The sequence below is a fragment of the Sphaerodactylus townsendi genome, linkage group LG16 (genome assembly GCF_021028975.2).
Source record: "Sphaerodactylus townsendi isolate TG3544 linkage group LG16, MPM_Stown_v2.3, whole genome shotgun sequence".
Lineage (NCBI taxonomy): Eukaryota > Metazoa > Chordata > Lepidosauria > Squamata > Sphaerodactylidae > Sphaerodactylus > Sphaerodactylus townsendi.
In genome coordinates, this window is record NC_059440.1 from 12,667,095 (window position 1) to 12,684,671 (window position 17,577).

Below are 17,577 nucleotides of genomic sequence, written 5' to 3' on the forward strand. Positions count from 1 at the left end.
AAAGTAAAAGATGATGTGCAACGTTAACACAAGTTTTCCAACACTGAGGCACAAGGTGGAAAGAGGATTGGTGGGTTATTAGAGGGGAAGAAACAGATCTCCCATTATAGCAGGGACATTCCAGTCTGGGCACCCTTTTCCTGCTGCTGCTCAACAGACCGGCATGGAAAAAATGGGAGGGGGATTTGTGTTTTTCCCCAGTGTGAACCGGAAGTGACATTGATGCAACTGGGTGACTCTCTAGCATTCACTCAAACTTTATGGTGAAACCAGAAGAAATATTACGACTCCAGGCAGGCAAGGACTAACAGATTCCTGTACCCTCCCCTCAAAAAATGTTCTTGCTGGTTGAGTTGAGATACGGGTGGATCCTGGAGATCTCCTGCTTTAACTGTTGATCTCCAGACTACAGAGATCATTTCTCCTGGAGAAAATGGATGTTTTGGAGGGATGGCATTATGGCATTGTACGCTGTTGAGGTCCCTCCCCTTCTCAGAGCCAACATGGTATAGTGGTTAAGAGCAGGTGCACTCTAATCTGGAGATCCGGGTTTGATTCCCCACTCTGTCACTTCAGCTGTGGAGGCTTGTCTGGTGAACCAGATTAGCTTGTGCACTCCAGCACATGCCAGCTGGGTGACCCTGGGCTGGTCACAGTTCTTCAGAGATCTCTCAGCCCCACCCACCTCACAGGATGTTTGTTGTGGGGGAGGGGAAGGGAAAGGAGATTGTAAGGATGAATTGCATTCATTGAAAATGCTGGGGTGAAGAATTAGGACTAATAAAAGGAAACACTGCTTCACACAACGTGTGATTGGTGTTTGGAATATGCTGCCACAGGAGGTGGTTATGGCCACTAACCTGGATAGCTTTAAAAAGGGCTTGGACAGATTTATGGTGGAGAAGTCGATCTATGGCTACCAATCTTGATCCTCCTTGATCTCAGATTGCAAATGCCTTAGCAGACCAGGTGCTCAGGAGCAGCAGCAGCAGAAGGCCATTGCTTTCACATCCTGCATGTGAGCTCCCAAAGGCACCTGGTGGGCCACTGCGAGTAGCAGAGTGCTGGACTAGATGGACTCTGGTCTGATCCAGCAGGCTAGTTCTTATGTTCTTATGTTCTTATGTAAGCCCTTTGAGTCTCCTTACAGGAGAGGAAGGGGGGATATAAATCCAACCCCCCCTCCTCCTCCTCCTCCTCCTGTCATTCCCCAGGATCCACTTACAAAATCTCCAGGTATTTCCCCACTTGGAACTGGCAACCCTGGGAGGAAACAACTTCCCTGCTGTTACTGCTTTGAAGACAGAGCAGTTTGTTCCAGAGTTGCAAGCTCAACACAGCAGTCTCTTCCTTTGCTCTCTGGGGAAGGTTTCCAGAATGTCACGCAACGCTGCACCATGCGGAGTCTCAGCGGCACACCTGACAAGGGTGCAAACAGCTGTCAAACTCACTGTGTTTTTAGGTCCATCTTTACAAATGCAGCTGAGAAACTGCGTCCTGCGGGAGTGGTCTGTCAGTGTTCGCTTTCCAGACTCACCAGATTGGGAACAAATTAAAGCAATGCCACAGCTGGGAATCGGAGAGACATATTCCTTAGGAGCTAAAGAACAAATGTCGGAATCGTTCGACCACTCCTTTCTCCCAGCAGAGTCGCCTCCCCTAACCCCATCTTTCTCACCTCCTTTAATACCAAAAAAAAAAAAAAAAATCCAACAAAGGTATCCATTACAATTTGAAACTGACAGCCAGAATGTGTAGAAATGAACATGAGTCAAACATGATGTGTGGTCCACTGACCCTATATCGTTCTCATCTTAACAGGATCGTTTAGGGTTAGCTGGAGAGACCGTATGGTATCATCCATAAGCAGGATGTGAATCCATATCCTTTACGGACTTGGTCAAGCTGTTGGGTTTACTGCACGGAAAAGCGGGGCAACACGTTGATTAAAAAGGGAAAAGGTGAATGTTTATTAGAAGATGTGGAGGAGGAGAAGTAGTAGTAGTTTGGATTTATGCACTGCTTTTCTCTCCTGTGAGGAGTCTCAAAGTGGCTTACAAGCTCCTTTCCCTTCCTCGCAACAGACACCTTGTGAGGTAGGTGGAGGAGTGGGGAATCAAACCCAGTCCTTCAGATTAGAGTCCACCTCCTCTTAACCACCACACCACGCTGGCTCTCATTAGGGAACTACATTTGGGATAGGGAAGAGGCTAGCTAGGAAGAATCTCTCATACTAACTTCCAAGAAGAAACAGCATATCAGACCTAAGAGTATCGGTCTAAGGACAGGCAAGAGATCACACAAAAGGACGGAGGGGTCTCTAACTTTACAGCCTTCTCTAGGTGATCACTTGCCTGCCTCTTGCTGGGTCTTCGTAGTACCGTGTTTCCCCGAAAATAAGATGTGCTATGTCTTATTTTCAGGGGATGTCTTATTTTTCTGTGTTCTGTTTGTCGGGCATGCTTCCAAACAAAAACTTGGCTATGTCTTACTTTCGGGGGATGACTTATATTTTGCACTTCAGCAAAACCTCTACTATGTCTTATTTTCAGGGGATGTCTTATATTTGGGGAAACAGGGTATCTTTGCACCTTAGACATTGTTACACATACTCTGACATCACAAGAACAAAATACTTCCTCATGTCCCTGTTAGTGGCCAAGTGACTGTGAAGAACTCTAAGCTACTGTTCTGTCTGCTCGAAGCCTAGGACCAAGATCATATACACCATGCTAAATGCAAGGAGGTAACCATGCATGATGAGATTCCTCCTGATCCAATTTGTCTGCCCAGCAGCTGATTCAGGCCCTTTCCACACCTGCAGAACAATGCACTTTCTATAGTTTTAAATCATATGGTTTTATTGTGTGTTATTTTATTTTCATGTCCCTTGCGTCCTCCTCCTCCTCCTCCTTCTACCAGGTAATTGGCTGACTTTTTAGTAAAAGAGTTAACTGAGCCAAGTTCAGCTCCAGATCAAGCCCTGAGAGGTTTTTTTATCAACGGAGGACAGTGTAGATCACATGGTCCAAAGAACCATAAGGCACAGAGCTAAAAGAATTGTGGAGTGACAAGAATTGGGGTGGGGGGAGAGATACCTGAGTGCATCAGACACTCAGACAAAATGGCCGTGTTTTTATGCAGAGCTGCATTAGGGAGCGAAGAAAAAGACAGCCACATGCTGTTAGCATACAGCACGGCTGTTATTGACAGCTTGAGACGCCTGTAGATTTCATGACAGATGTACGCGTTGACACCTCTTCTTGCTTTCAGGGAACAGGGGGTGCACACAATGCCCGGGAAGCTAAAAAAGTTTATTTTCCTCTGTGCTGAAGACAGACGGATGTCTGTTGACAGACAAGCTGCTGTTGTCAAGGAGCCAAAGGAAAGATAGCAATTAGATCTAACCAGACCTCACCCGTTCAGCAAAACGAAAGCAGAATTTTTTTTTAAAATTGCTACAGTCAGATTTGTGGACAATTTGTTAATCTCTGGGTAGGTCCCATTGGCATCAACGGGATTCAAGCAAGGCGGAGGATGAAGGGGAGAAAGCTGGCAAGGGGGGCAGATCGAGAAGATTGTTAGGAATTTACCATTCCTGCCATTTCACCCTCCAAATCCTCACTATGGTTTTGCTTTGCCCTTGTTTAGTTCATTTCGATGCTTCTCAGAGGACAAACCCTCAAGGATCTGGCCGTCCTACTTGGTACTATTGGACCTTGGTCTCTGGCCCATCACTGCCATGGCCCAAGCCTAACAGAGGGTCTACCAAGACATGTCCTGTACAGAATATTTGGAGAAACTATGAAACACTGCTTAGCCAGAGGACAATACACGATATCAGAGGACAGGCTACGAGTGTGCAGGTATTGCAAAGAACCTGCATGCACAGCATCTGGGATGTTCTCAATAGGATTGTCAAGCCATGGCGGGAAACCAGTTGGAGGTTCAGGGGTGGGGTCATCAGGGGGCACAACTCCCCTTATTCTACCACATCACTTCTGGGGAAGTGGCATAGAATAGCTAGAGTTTGTGGCAATTCCTGGACACTAACCTATGTCACTTTCAGGTTTTTCCCAGAAGTAGCATACAGGATATCAACCTAAAAAAACTTTTCTTCCACCATCGCTTGGTGGTGGCCAATTGTCTGGTGGAAGATCTCCTGCCATAACAGGATGCCTGGTAGCCCTAGTTTCCAATTTAAAAGATAATGTGTTTGTGTTGTGTGTGTGTGCGTGCGTGTGTGTGTGTGTAAAAGATTATGCCCATGACCTTGCAGTCATAAGGAGCCTTGGGACATAGAGTGGTAAGCTACAGAACTGTGGTTAAAGCTCTGCTCATGACATGAGTTCAACCCCGACAGAAGTTAGTTTCAGGTGGCCAGCTCAAGGTTGACTCAACCATCCATCTTTCCGAGGTTGGTAAAATATGTACCCAGCTTGCTGGAGATGAAGCAAAGATGACTGGGGAAAGTAATGGCAAACCACCCCATAAATATAGTCTGCCTAATCAGAGGCGGAGCGAGGTGAACTGCGCCCGGTGCGCACGCACACCCTGCGCCCCTGCCACAGCGCCATCTGCCCCCACCATGCCCCTGCTGCTGCTCCACCAGGGGTGTTGCGCCCCACCTGGCCCCGTTGGCACTACGCCACTGTGCCTAATAAATGTGATTTGACATAACCCCATGGGTCAGAAATGATTTGACATAATCACATGGTCCTTGCGCCTTTGTCTTTTACCTTGCAACCTTGGAGAGCAGAAACACATCCAAGATGGTGTACATGCTAAATGTAGGCTTCAAAGATGTGAAGATGACATCTCCCTGCTACTGCCTCCAGTGGCGCTGGAGTACTTCCAAGATGGCTGCAGATGCATAGACTAGCATACGCATAGAATCTTGCTGAACCCTCTTAAGAGCCTATGAACCTAAGTTGTGACCTTGCCGTGGTGGGCTTACATGAAGAATGTGGGGGGAAAGGGGGCTAGTGGTGAGATTCAGCAGGTTTGCACCATTTCAGCAGAACCAGTTGTTAAAATGGTGCTTGTAAACAATCAGTTGTTAAATTATTTGAATCCCACCAACGGAACAGGTTGTTAAATTATTTGAATCCCACCACTGGCTAGATTTGTCTTTTCACCTCAGCCAATGGGATGACTACAACCAGCCCAGGGAGACAGAGAATAAAAACAAAAGACAACAACCTCAAAGTATTTTGTTAACAGAGACTTGTCTTAAATAGATTCGAGCTCAAGCTTCTATGATGAAGTCTGGACTGCCGACGGCAAACAGTTCACATTTTCAGTCACCCAAATATTTTGCAACGAGCTGTTCAAACAGCTATTCTCAACACTTTCCACTTTTGAAAAGCCGGTACTGAAATCTAAAGGGTTTGCTGATAGACAAAGAGGCAACATATTTTGGAGAACCAGTCTTTAGTACAGTGTCAATTCAAGTTCATTTGCCTCGGCACTAAGAGAACAGAATAATTAGGTTTAACAGAGCCACGTGCCAAATATGCCATTCTGGTATATTCCCTCTCATGCAAAGACTGTCTGGTGTTGCAAAGCACATCTGGTCTGTATTTGCTCCGTGTTCGCCAATGCAAAATAATCTGAAAAACAACATTTGCAAAACGAAACAGAGAGAGGTGGCAAAAAAGCTTCCCCAGGGGTAGAAGGGAGAGCAACTTTCTTGTTCAAACTGAAATTATGTAAAGTGTTTTTAAAAATGAAAATATATATATATAACTGCGACAATCTTTTCAACTGTTACAGCTTTGGCTTTGACAAAAAATAGCCGAGTCAAAACATTAAAAAGATTTCAATGAATACATCATGCCCATGAAATCCTTCCACCCCTAAATGTACATGGAAGTGACTGAGTATCGAAGGCTCCACTCAGAAGAGTCAAGAATTTTTATGCCATACTGTGTGATACTCAAGAGATGTGTACACAATCTCAGTTTTTTGAAAACGAAAAGCTGTCACAGGTGTCTGTCAATTTCAGTTAATTCCACCGGGGTGAGAACTTAGAAAAAGAGGAGGGGTTTGGATTTGTACCCCACATATCTCAACAGTAGGGAGTCACAAAGTATCTTACCAACTCCTTCCTTTCCTCCCCCAACAGCACACACTTTGAGAGGTAGGTAGGGCTGAAACAGTGTTGAGAGAACTGTGATTGGCCCAAGATCACCCTGCATGCTTCATGTGGAGGAGTGGGGGAGGCAAAAGAGAGCCCTCCGGGGGGTGTGTGTGTGTGTGGGCAGTATAAAAGTCAAATGAATGAATGAATGAATGAATGAATGAATGAATGAATGAATGAATGAATGAATGAATGAATGAATGAATGAATGAAACCTGGTTCTCCAGATTAGAGCCCACCACTCTTCACCACCTACTCAGAGTTACCCTGCCTTATTTGCTTTGCAGCTTGCATTGGAAAAAAAAAGCTTTAGAAGGGAATCTGGGATGTGAAAAACCAAGGAGGCTTTGGAGAGGGGCCGTGTCTCAATGGTAGACCATCTGCTTGGCTTACAAAAGGTCCCAGCTTCAATCCCTGGCATCTCCACTTGAAAGAGCCAGGTAGCAGGAGACAGGAAAGATCTCTGTCTGAGGTCCTGGAGAGCTGCTGCCAGTCAGAGTAGATGGGAATTGTAGTCCATGAACATCTGGAGAGCCACAGGTTGCAGACCCCTGGAGTAGACAATGTTGACTTGGATGGACCAATTGTCATATTCAGTATAGGGCAGTTTCATTTGTTCAAGTAGTTCCTACCCCTGTCCTTCCAATGACAATTGGAGCCCTCTAAGACTATTTTTTAATATATTACTGTATATTACATAGATTGCTTATTACTGAATTTAATCCCAAATTAAAGGGCGGGGGAGAGTAAAAGCATAAGCATAGACAACTCTAGAATTAGCCGTTTAGATTTTTGGCTGGCCAATTTCCTTTTGATCGGATTTTGGAAATTAAGTTTATGCCAACAGATAAAAATGCAATAATCATATTAGTGTTCTTGTCATAGGAAGGATGGCCTATAAACCGATGGACACATTTGCAACTGTGAGAATAGAAAGAACAGCTGGGTTAGCAAGAGGCTTGGGGAGGAGCGAACCCTAAAAGTGAACACTTTACAATGATGGGAAAGGGGGGATTACATGAAATCTGATAAACTTTTAATCATCTGCTCCCCCATTTTATATATTTCTCAAGAACACCATTTGTCGGCTAAGGCAAGGGATCTCTTCTCTTTTTCAGAAGAAAATGTTCCCGTTCAGCCAGACAAGGCTCTATAGATTGCATCGCGGACAATGTGATTTGTACAATACATGGTGATAGACTTTAATTGTAAGTCACTTAAAGAGGCAGCGTTTATTTATGCCCTGCTTTTCTCCTCAATGGCTTAAGCCATTGCTGTCTCCTCTTCCATTTTAGCGTCTTAACAACAGTGCAGCAAGGTAGGTTAGTGTGAGGAAATGACTGGACCAAAGTAACCCAGTAACCTGACATAAGAGAGAGCAGGGATTTGTTCCCAGCTCTCCCAGATGCTAGAGGATATAATATGTAAATGAAATTCATAATAATTGATTTATTATATTGTCTTTGTTTCGATGTTTGTTGTAAACTGCCCAGAGCCCTTTGGGGATGGGGCAGCATACTAAATTTATTTATTTATTTATTTATTTATTTATTTATTTATTCATTCATTCATTCATTCATTCATTCATTCATTCATTCATTCATTCATGTATTTATTTATTTATTTATTTGATGATGATGATGATGATGATGATGATGATGATGATGATGATGATGATGATAACAATACGCCGATACATTAAAACTTCCTAGGCCTTTGGATGAGGCTCGAATTGTAATGAAAGGCCAACAACCAGCTAAAGATCTGGCAACTGTGAAATATACCATAATAATAATAACAATTGGTTGGGACTTTATTTATTTTTATTTATTTATGTATTAAATTTAATATACTGCCCTATCCCCGAAGGGCTCAGGGTGGTGAACAGCATAAAATCATATATGAAACATACAATTTAAAACAATTATGTTCTAGCATAAGAACCCACGAAACCCATATACAGCCCTCCCCAGAAAAGAAATGGGTCCCAATGATGTTAAGGGACCCAATAAACAGCGGGGGGGAGGGGGCGGGCGGAGGCACTATCAGCGGCTGGACTCTCCAAAGGCCCGGTGGAATAGCTTGGTCTTGCAGGCCCTGTGGAATTCTCCAAGGTCCCGCAGGGCCCGGACAGCTGGTGGTAGCGTGTTCCACCAGGCCGGTGCCAGAGCCGTGAGTAAGGAATCACTTCGCTGATAAATGGAACAGACATAATGAAAAATCATGTGGAATCCTATAATTCACCAATGAAAACTCTGAATTTGAAGTGTGGGGCCAGCCTCTAAACAGATTTGGAATCTTTGCAATATATATCAGAAGGTATTGCCTGAGTTGTCCAGATAACTTTTTACCAGTGCTAATATCTGATAAATACTTCGGCCACTCACTCTTGAAGTCATTACTGCAAATTAATGTAAAATGTCACTGAATATTCAACATCAACATTCACAATGGAGAATTTTCGCGGGCAAATTCATTATCTCCTTCCCTGAGGAAGGAATGGACTCATGGAGACTCCCAGCTGGGGCAGTTCTAACCTACAACAGCTCATTTGTTTAAAGCCAGGGATAGTCGATCCGCTTTCAGTCCGAGGCACAACTTTTCCTTCCATCATCTTAGGAAACGCAGCTCAAAGCTGTATTAAAATTATAACACACGTCGCTCCAAAATGAAAGACTCGACTGATATGACAAAGATAGAGCCCTGAAGCAGTCGCATTACCATTTTGTGAAAGGCAAGAGACATAACTACACTTACCGTGCGAGGACATTCATTTTTCTATCAGAGTCTGAAAAGTCAGCAGCAGTCCTCCTTTGGTGGCAATGCCAATGCAAGGAACCACTGTTCCACACAAAGAGTCAGCTATTAATCCGATTAGACAAAGGAGTCACCGAAATCACATACCAATTGCTTGCACGTTTACATCTTCAGTGTGCAACCCTGTACCTTTGGGCGGCTTGTGATGATTTGTCACTGATACTTGCCTGTTTTCAAATGTGAAACCTCCGTGTTAAGATGTGGGTGTCACAGGAAAGACAGTCATCCCCCTGAATAGCTGGAACACGCGCAGACAACTCTCCCCAACCTGTGTGCTACATAGAGGCACACCAGACAAATTTGTCCAACCGTCAGAGCTTTTTCTCTGCCCAAGCGAATGAGATAAACCCATGAGGTGTGATAAGACCCTTCAATTTGTGCTCAGCAAACGTCTGGTCAAAAACAACACTTGCCTTTCCCTCTCCCCCACCTTTTGTTTACCAGTAGACCATAGGTGTCAAACTCACGGCCCTCCAGATGTCATGCTGGCAGGGGATGATGGGAACTGTAGTCCATAACATCTGGAGGGCCACGAGTTTGACACCTGTGCAGTAGACCGACATCTTTGTGTGCAGATGTGATTTTTTAAAAAACTCAAGTCAAAAACATTGCCTACCCCTGAAGTGGGGCAAACACTTTATTTTTATATACATGATCATTTAAACCACAGGTGTCAAACTCGTGGCTCTCCAGATGTTATAGACTACAGTTCCCATCATCCCCTGCCAGCATGACATCTGGAGGGCCACGAGTTTGACACCTATGATTTAAACCATTAACAAGTGAGTGAAGGAGGTGGCGGCCAAAAGTGTTCAGACAACTCCCCTCCACAGAGTATATGATGGATCTCTCTTGAGTCAGATTTGAGATCGATCCATATAAGCCTTACTCCCAAAGGTCTTCGAAATACCCAGAAAATAAGTGTAGAATCCACGCAATGACTTTAGGACAAGGGGGATCTGTTACGTTGCCAAGAAGAGGACTCAAAGCAAGGATGACAGAAAAGATGAGCTGATGTCTTGGGAAGTAGCATCCCTAAAGGGGGCCAGGGATAATAGATTGAAAAGCTGATAAAACAGAATAATGGATTGAAAAGCAGAAGTGGCAAAGACAGAAATGGGGGCGGGGGACCAAAATAATACAAAGGGCTGCAAGAGGGGCGAGGGAATTTTGTGCTGTTCCACAGAAGTGGAAGGTGACTGGGTTATCACAGACCAGGTATATGCAAGGAAGCATTCAATAGGAAGGGACGTACAAAACACTGAATTCAAAATTCCCCGGATTTCTGGCCTCAGGCTTGTCATTTGCAGACACCAGTTGACTAAACCCATTAGTGTAACACGGGTGATTGATCTTGCACTGTGTGTGCGGATACCCTTACACCCCCTTCAGAGACATAAGTTCAAAACAGTCGAGATCCACTTACGAAGTAGCCTGTTCCCAAGCTGGATGGAGCTGAACTCTGCAATAAAAACAAACAAACACACACACACACACACACACACAAAAAGAGGGGGGAAATCAGATAGCTTTCTTTTTTAAAAAAAAATCCCATCCCCATACCTCATTACTAGGTTTCCTTTTAAAGGTTTTCATCACCACAACAACTGCCCCATGGGGCTTGCCCCCTGTCATAAGCTACTGAACCAAACATGTCATTGTCGCTTAATTCTCCCCCCTACCTTTTTTTTTAAAAAAAAACATTTCTCAACAGCTCAGCAACAGTAACGTGCTATTTACTGAAATTTCCAGGCGGTGGGTGTAATTGCCAATTTATTTGACAGGCAGCTGGGTAATGAATTAATGATGCCATTCCGGCCTGCGCTGAGTCTAAACAGACACACATCAACCAGCCTTCCTGACATGATGGCATTCAATGCCCTGGACCCCGGCTACTTAGCCTCCTGGCAGAGAAAGATGCGAGTGAAAAAGGAGAACGAGACGAAGGAGAGGAAAGAAGGATCCCCAGATTGACAGAATTCAGAGGAATAACCCCATGGGTTTGGATGAATGGACAAATGTCTTTTCCCTGTTTAATATGTGAGTGTGTGTGGCATGTGAGTCTATTTGCCATTGTATTTTCCACAGTTAGTTTGGCTGGTTTTTTAAAGGCAACCCCCCCCCCCCACCAAACACACACAAAACAGACATTTTGCATATATGATTAGTAATCTAAAATCCACATTAATAAATAGAGTGAAGTCCAGTAGCATCTTAGAGACCAACAAGATTTTCAGAGTATAAGTTTTCGAGAGTCAAAGGCCCCTTCTGCACATGCAGAATAATGCACTTTCTATCCACTTTCAATCCACTTTGAAGCTGGATTTTACTGTGAAATAGCAAAATCCACTTTCAAACAACTGTGAAAGTGGATTGAACGTGCATTATTCTGCATGCGCGGAAGGGGCCAATGAGTAGATCACTTCAGATGTTATTTTTATGGGAAATTTTGTTGTATGTCATATATTGTGAGCTGCTCTGAGTCAACTTCAGAGTGGAAAAGCGGGGTCTTATTTGTATAACTATGTTGTGAGCCGCCCGGAGTCCCTCGGGGGAGAGTGGTATGCAAGCTTAACAAACAAACAAATGAACAAACAAACAAACAAACAAACAAACACCCCACTCCCCTTAAAAGAACTACATCAAAGAGAGGATTATCCTGATCAGTGGGTGCAATTACAACAATGTATTTACATTAATTTTTTTAATTCTTCCCCATGCCTTGGGATAGGCAAGTCATCAACAAAAAGACAATAATAAACTCACTATTAGTATTTTTATGATAAAAGCTGATACCAGCAAAAACACAACCCAGAAAAGATAGAATCTAAACAGAAAAATAGTTGAAAGAAACATCATCGAAAGGATTTATTGGTTAATTTTGGTTATTAAAAAGGCAGCCTCCAAAGAGAGGATTGGAGTGCCTCCCCGATAGAACTGCTTCCGTTCTGATCTGAGCTTTTGTATCACTATCTGAGCTATCCTTAGTTGAGTTACACCTTTCTAAGCCCACTGACTTCAATGGATTCCAGGGCAGATGTGTGCTAACGGGTTTTCCTCTTGCCCGTTTTTCATTGGTGTATCTCTGACTATGGGTGGTGTGTATTAAGAAATAGCTTGGATCTCACAGTAGGTCTTTACCAACAGAAGAGGTTGGTGAAACATGGATTATGTAGGTAAGGACAAGCAGAGAACCCTCCTGGTTCTTCTTCCCTGCCCCTGCCCCTGCCCCTTCCCCCACAATGCTAGTTCAGAAGCAGTTGTCTTTACAAGCTCCAACAATTGCTTTCTTTTTTGGATTTTAACCCCCACCCCCACCCTTTTGTTTTGGGCTTTGTAGAAAAATCCCCCCTTTCTCAATATAGCCCTAATATGTGGATTTAAATATCCACAGATGGGGCCATTTTGACTGTTAGATACGTTGTCTATGTCAGAGGTGTCAAACTCGCGGCCCTCCAAATGTTCATGAACTACAATTCTCATCAGTCCCTCCCAACATGAGCATTGGCTATACTGGCAAAGGCTGATGGGAATTGTAGTTCATGAACATCTGGAGGACCACGAGTTTGACACCTGTGGTCTATGTGGATCAGTGGACTACGGGGAAGGCTGTAACAAAGCATGTTTCCCCCAGAAATTATGTCAGTCTTCTCTAGCAATGGTTAAAACCTCTATGGTTTTACCATCACACCATCACCAACAGCCATCGCTCCCCCATGTCACTGACCCCACTGGTTTCCTACTTGTTTCCAGGCTAGGCCAGGCAACCCTAATGAGCACTGGAAAATTGGATAGGTGTAGGATGGCAGAAATTGGCAGGCCGAGGGGAGAGAAGTGGTGGTGATAATTGGGGGCTGGAGCTGGCCCTGTATTTGTTCACCTGTAGAAATGTTCCACCCCTCTTGAACAAAAAGGCTATAAAATTACAAAGACTGATTCAGATATCATAAACACCACAAAAGACATATCTCGTGGTTCCTAACCATTTCCTGCAAATTGCAACAGGCCTTTTGGCGATCGTGTTGTTTCAAGTGAAGATGTTTTGGCCCTGGAACATTGAAAAAACAGCAGCTCACTGTGAACCAAAGGAAATTACATCCTCCAGGTCTTGGAAAGTCTGCTGTACCGATTTTGCATATATATTGTGAATTATTGAAGGGGGGCAAGCTGGGTGGGAGAGGCAGCTCGCTGGTCTCTTTCTGGTCATTGTTTATGCAGGTCTGACAGAATGAAGGAACAGTGGGTATCATTTCAATTTCTGATGTCAACATCAAATTACTTATTTAATTTCATGCCTGGCGAAGCATTGTATAGCTACATGCAGAAGCATTTCAGCTCATTTGTTATGCTGTGTTTTTGCAGCGATTGGCTTGCCTTCCAACTGACAGCTTTAATTACGACACGAATTTGATTGCACTGCCGAGGAATTAACATAATGCAACAAAGCATTTAAGCACCCAGCCTCAGATACTCGCATACACAAACAAAACAAGCACATGGGGAACGAGAGACGGAGGCGACCTGAAGATGTCCCCCTCCCTGTTGACAAATCCTGAGGCATGCAATGGGAGCTTGCCGCCATTCATTAGGCTGGACTGGCACGAAGAAAAACAGGATGTTATCCTTTAGAGCAGAATTTTATTTTCTCATGGAAGAACTTGGTAGGCTTTTAACATACACAAGTATTATTATTCATTTAGCTATCCACTGCAAAGTAAATGTGACTGCGTCCTCATGGCCACCACAAGGACGCTGCCGCCATCTTAAAGGCCGGACTCACATGTCAATGCTCTTCAAATCTCAATGTTTCTGCAAGAGACAAAACAGCTGTGGGGGGGCTGCAGCAGATTTCGGTACTTGAAAAGATGTGTGGGGGTCAAGAGTGCTGCACAGTGGGTCAAATAAGGACCAAGTCCTCACAGCGTTGTAAAATATGTTTAAAATGGAGTGGTCATTCTCATGGTCCCCGGCCAGACATGGTCCTGCAGAATTTCATCAAGGCTGTTATACCCTGTGCCTTCTAACCATATTCTGCGACCACTATAAACAAATTTTGATATTATTTCCGAAAATAATGTTTTCAGGGATGCCTGCACGATGCTCGGCTTAAACGGCTGGAAGAATCTGGGATGCTCAAAAATCGTCCATCAAACGTTCTGCATTCTGTTTCTTGAGGATGAAACTTGAGCCATTAGGAAAGCTGGGTTCTCCATATTTTAATAAATTAATAAATAAAGGTCCTTGCACACCAGCATAGGAGAAGTGGTAGGAACAGAGGAAAATGTGTTTCCTGGACAGCACTGTGGATACCCCTTTACTTTCTGTCTATCTCACGTGTCACCATAGTGCCTGGCTCTTGTATTCCATATTTAGCAGGAACAAGAAGCCACAGTGGCAACAGCTCCATCAGTGATTACAGAAAATTCTGATCAGTTTCAGTGATCAGGAATGTTCATCAAGCCTGAGCAATGAGTTAAAGGAATCAACTTCTTAGGCTGTTTCTGCCCAATCCAAATATTCTGGATTGAGCAAGGGAAATATCCCAGTCTGGCCCAGAAGTTTGCACGGTTCCTGGTCCTAAAGTAGGTTTGCCCTGCGATATTTCCCTCATCCCGGGGTTTTCAAAAATTGCCAATTTGGCCTCCATATGGCCCACTCTGACTGGCAGCAGCTGTCCAGAGTCTCAAGCAGAGAAAGATCTCTGCCCAAGTGGAGATTCAACTAGAGCAGGGGTCTGCAACCTGTGGCTCTCCAGATGTTCATGGACTACAAATCCCATCAGCCCCTGCCAATTGGCCATGCTGGCAGGGCCTGATGGGATTTTTAGTCCATGAACATCTGAAGAGCTGCAGGTTGCAGACCCCTGAACTTCAGATTCCAGGGATTGGATCTTTGCCCTTCTGCATGCAAAACACATGTTCAGGCACTCAGCCGTGACACTTCCCAAATGTTCATGTAACCCCCATGCTCAGAATGGGTTGACCCAGTAAGGGGTGGAGACTCAGAGCAGCACGAGGCAGCAGACCTCATGTAGTTGGAGGAGACAAGGCTACCAGACTCGGACCTTGATTTCTATAAGCCCTTAACACCTTGTTAAGGTAAACTGCAATATTGTTGGGAACTACTGGGAGGGTAGTTGTTTATTTTTGCTATGTTGTAAATGTTGGAGTTTATTGTTTCAGGGTTTCTTTTTGTGGTTGTAATGGGTGAGAGTTCTCCTGGAAACCTTCATCATGTTGAAGCCTGTTCATCAAGCCCTTGGAGTCTTCAGGAGCCAACCCACTTGCAAAGAAGAAATGGACTTGGCAGTATCAGTAGACTGTAAATATAAGGACTTGAAATTGCAACCTGAACAGGACCTTGAAATGTGATGTTAAATGTTGATGTTATATGTTATGTGTTAAGAAAGTAAACCATTTTGTTTTTAAAAATTGTTGTTGCAAACTCATTCCAGGTTCTGCCCCACAGAACCCACAAGCTGAGGTTACATTCACACTCCTACAATCCCTAGGCACTGCCAATTGGTGCCCTCATTACCTACTAGAATGCATTTCCATAGACGAGGTGGCTTTTCACGATCCCCTACACTGCATCAATTCCACTACTTTAGTCCAGACCTATATATAAAATCGCCAAAATGAAAACCCACCACAGACACACAAAGAAGCATCGTTATATTTTCTGCATTACTTTTGCTTCCTTTCCTAAATAATCCTGAACGGTCTGTTTGCTTTCTGATGATAGCTCTACATTAGGCTAATGTTTCCATGGAGCTAGCCACAATAATTTAAAGATCTCTTTACTGAACGGTTAAAAACAGCACATTTTTTTAAACATTTAATTGTTTACTTCTTCTCCCAATGCACAAGGTTTTCAATATTTCATTAGAACAAAATCCAATTGCCAGCAACCCATTAGCAAATCCCCTTAATATTGTGGAATTTTCGAGATTTGAACTGCAGAGTCCTTCAGGACAAGCAGAGGGGAAAACGTGCAAATAAGTCAGGGGGAAAGGCAGGGGAAAAAGCTGAGCTGACTTGAATTCCAGGTTGAGGGAAACAGAAGGAGCAGCCATCTTGCCTTAGAGCAAAATCTCAGCTGAACGAATTCTACTACAGGCAAGATTTTGATGAGATGAAATTGGCAGCGCTGCTCTGCTCTACATAAGAAGGGGGAGGGCAGACAGCTTCAGAGTCTTTGGAGCCCTGAGGGCAGTCTTACCCAGAAAGCAGAAAACAAGTTGTCATTCCCCTAAAGCCTATGCAAGTGGAGTTATACAGCAAGGGCGGGGGGAGAGGAGCTGGAAGAAAGGTTTGCAGTACTCCGTGCGGCTTCATCATCATGGTGTCAAGTGCTTTTGGCAAATTAATTGGCCTTAATCTTCCAGAGGGCAACTTTTCTCTTCATTAATTTATTTCAGACACTGTTTCCTTTGTGTGTGTGTGTGGCAGGGAGACCACAGGGCAAAGACAGAATCAGATCTATGTTTGCAGAGAACCCTGACTCTTGGAAGGGAGGCTGATAATCTGGGGGAGAATCACCCACCTGGAGGCCCTCCCCTGCAGCACAGTGATGCTATGTCTGGTATGGCTGGAAGTGAAATCATGCCACCTTGATTTGGCATTCCACCAAAATTCTATGGTTAGTTTCGACCGAACACTAGAGTGTTGCTGGAAATGCAGTGATGTCACTTCCCGTTTTGAAAGAAGTGATGTCATCATGCCAGAATGCTCTCTATTACCCCTTCCCTCCCCCACCCGTTTTTCTCCTGTTGCCCAGCTGAGCAGCAACAGAAAGGGTTAGCAAGGGAGGGAGCAAAGGAGGGTTAGTGAGGGAGCAAGCAGATTTCTGAACCAGGGAAGTTGAAACTTTGAAATTCTGCTCACTATTTTTAAAAAAACTATCACCATCCCTAATTCAAAGCAGGAATGCTGTGATTTATTTATTTATTTTGCACAGACACAATCGCCTGTCAAATATTTTGTTTTAACTCCCTTGATTCTTCATGGATCCAGATCCTGACCAGACTACCACAATTTTCCTGGGGAAAAATTAATCCGGAGCATGGCACAGCACCCTTTCTCCTGCACTGTAGCCATGTTTACCCATCTGGAGCACAGAACAGTCCACTGGATACTCACCGTGAATGATCCTTCTCCTGGTAGGCTAGGAGGACATCTTGGCCCTCCCTGGTTCATTGCTAGCTTTTCCGATGTATTTCTTCTTAAGTTACATGTTATTGCTATGTACTATGTTGTTTCTTGTTATTGTGTTAGTGCTGTTACTGCTTTGACAGTTCTATACTGGGAAGATGGAGTCCAGTCATCACACAGGAAGTGACAAAAAATCTTTTCCTGCCTTCCTGGGAGAGGGGTGAGGAAACACCCACTACAAGATGTCCTCCGCCTCCAGGAGAACTACCAGTCCCCAGCCCAAAGATTTTGTCCCCAAGAAACTGAGGAGTGAAATTAAAAAAATGGCCTCCACAGAGTGATGCTCTAGACATTTTTAGACAACCCCGAGCGTTGCCCAGAAGTTATATCACATCTTCCCCAAATCCTGCTCTTCTCAGGCATCACTTAAAAAATTGCATGGCCTTTGTCAAGGAAGTGTTGGGA

The 17,577-nt window shown here is 44.1% G+C and overlaps 1 protein-coding gene across 7 annotated transcripts in view; it reads right to left on the reverse strand.

Moving 5' to 3' along the window:
* AUTS2 (activator of transcription and developmental regulator AUTS2) overlaps positions 1–17,577 on the reverse strand; it is an 821,199-nt gene that overhangs the window by 478,305 nt on the left and 325,317 nt on the right. For 6 of the 7 annotated variants that reach the window (XM_048518995.1, XM_048518996.1, XM_048518998.1 and 3 more), the window contains one exon: positions 10,386–10,421. The exons of the other annotated variant lie outside the window; for it this stretch is intronic. In XM_048518995.1, coding sequence (XP_048374952.1) covers positions 10,386–10,421 — 36 coding nt within the window. The remainder of the gene's footprint in view (positions 1–10,385; positions 10,422–17,577) is intronic. 7 annotated transcript variants of the gene reach the window in all.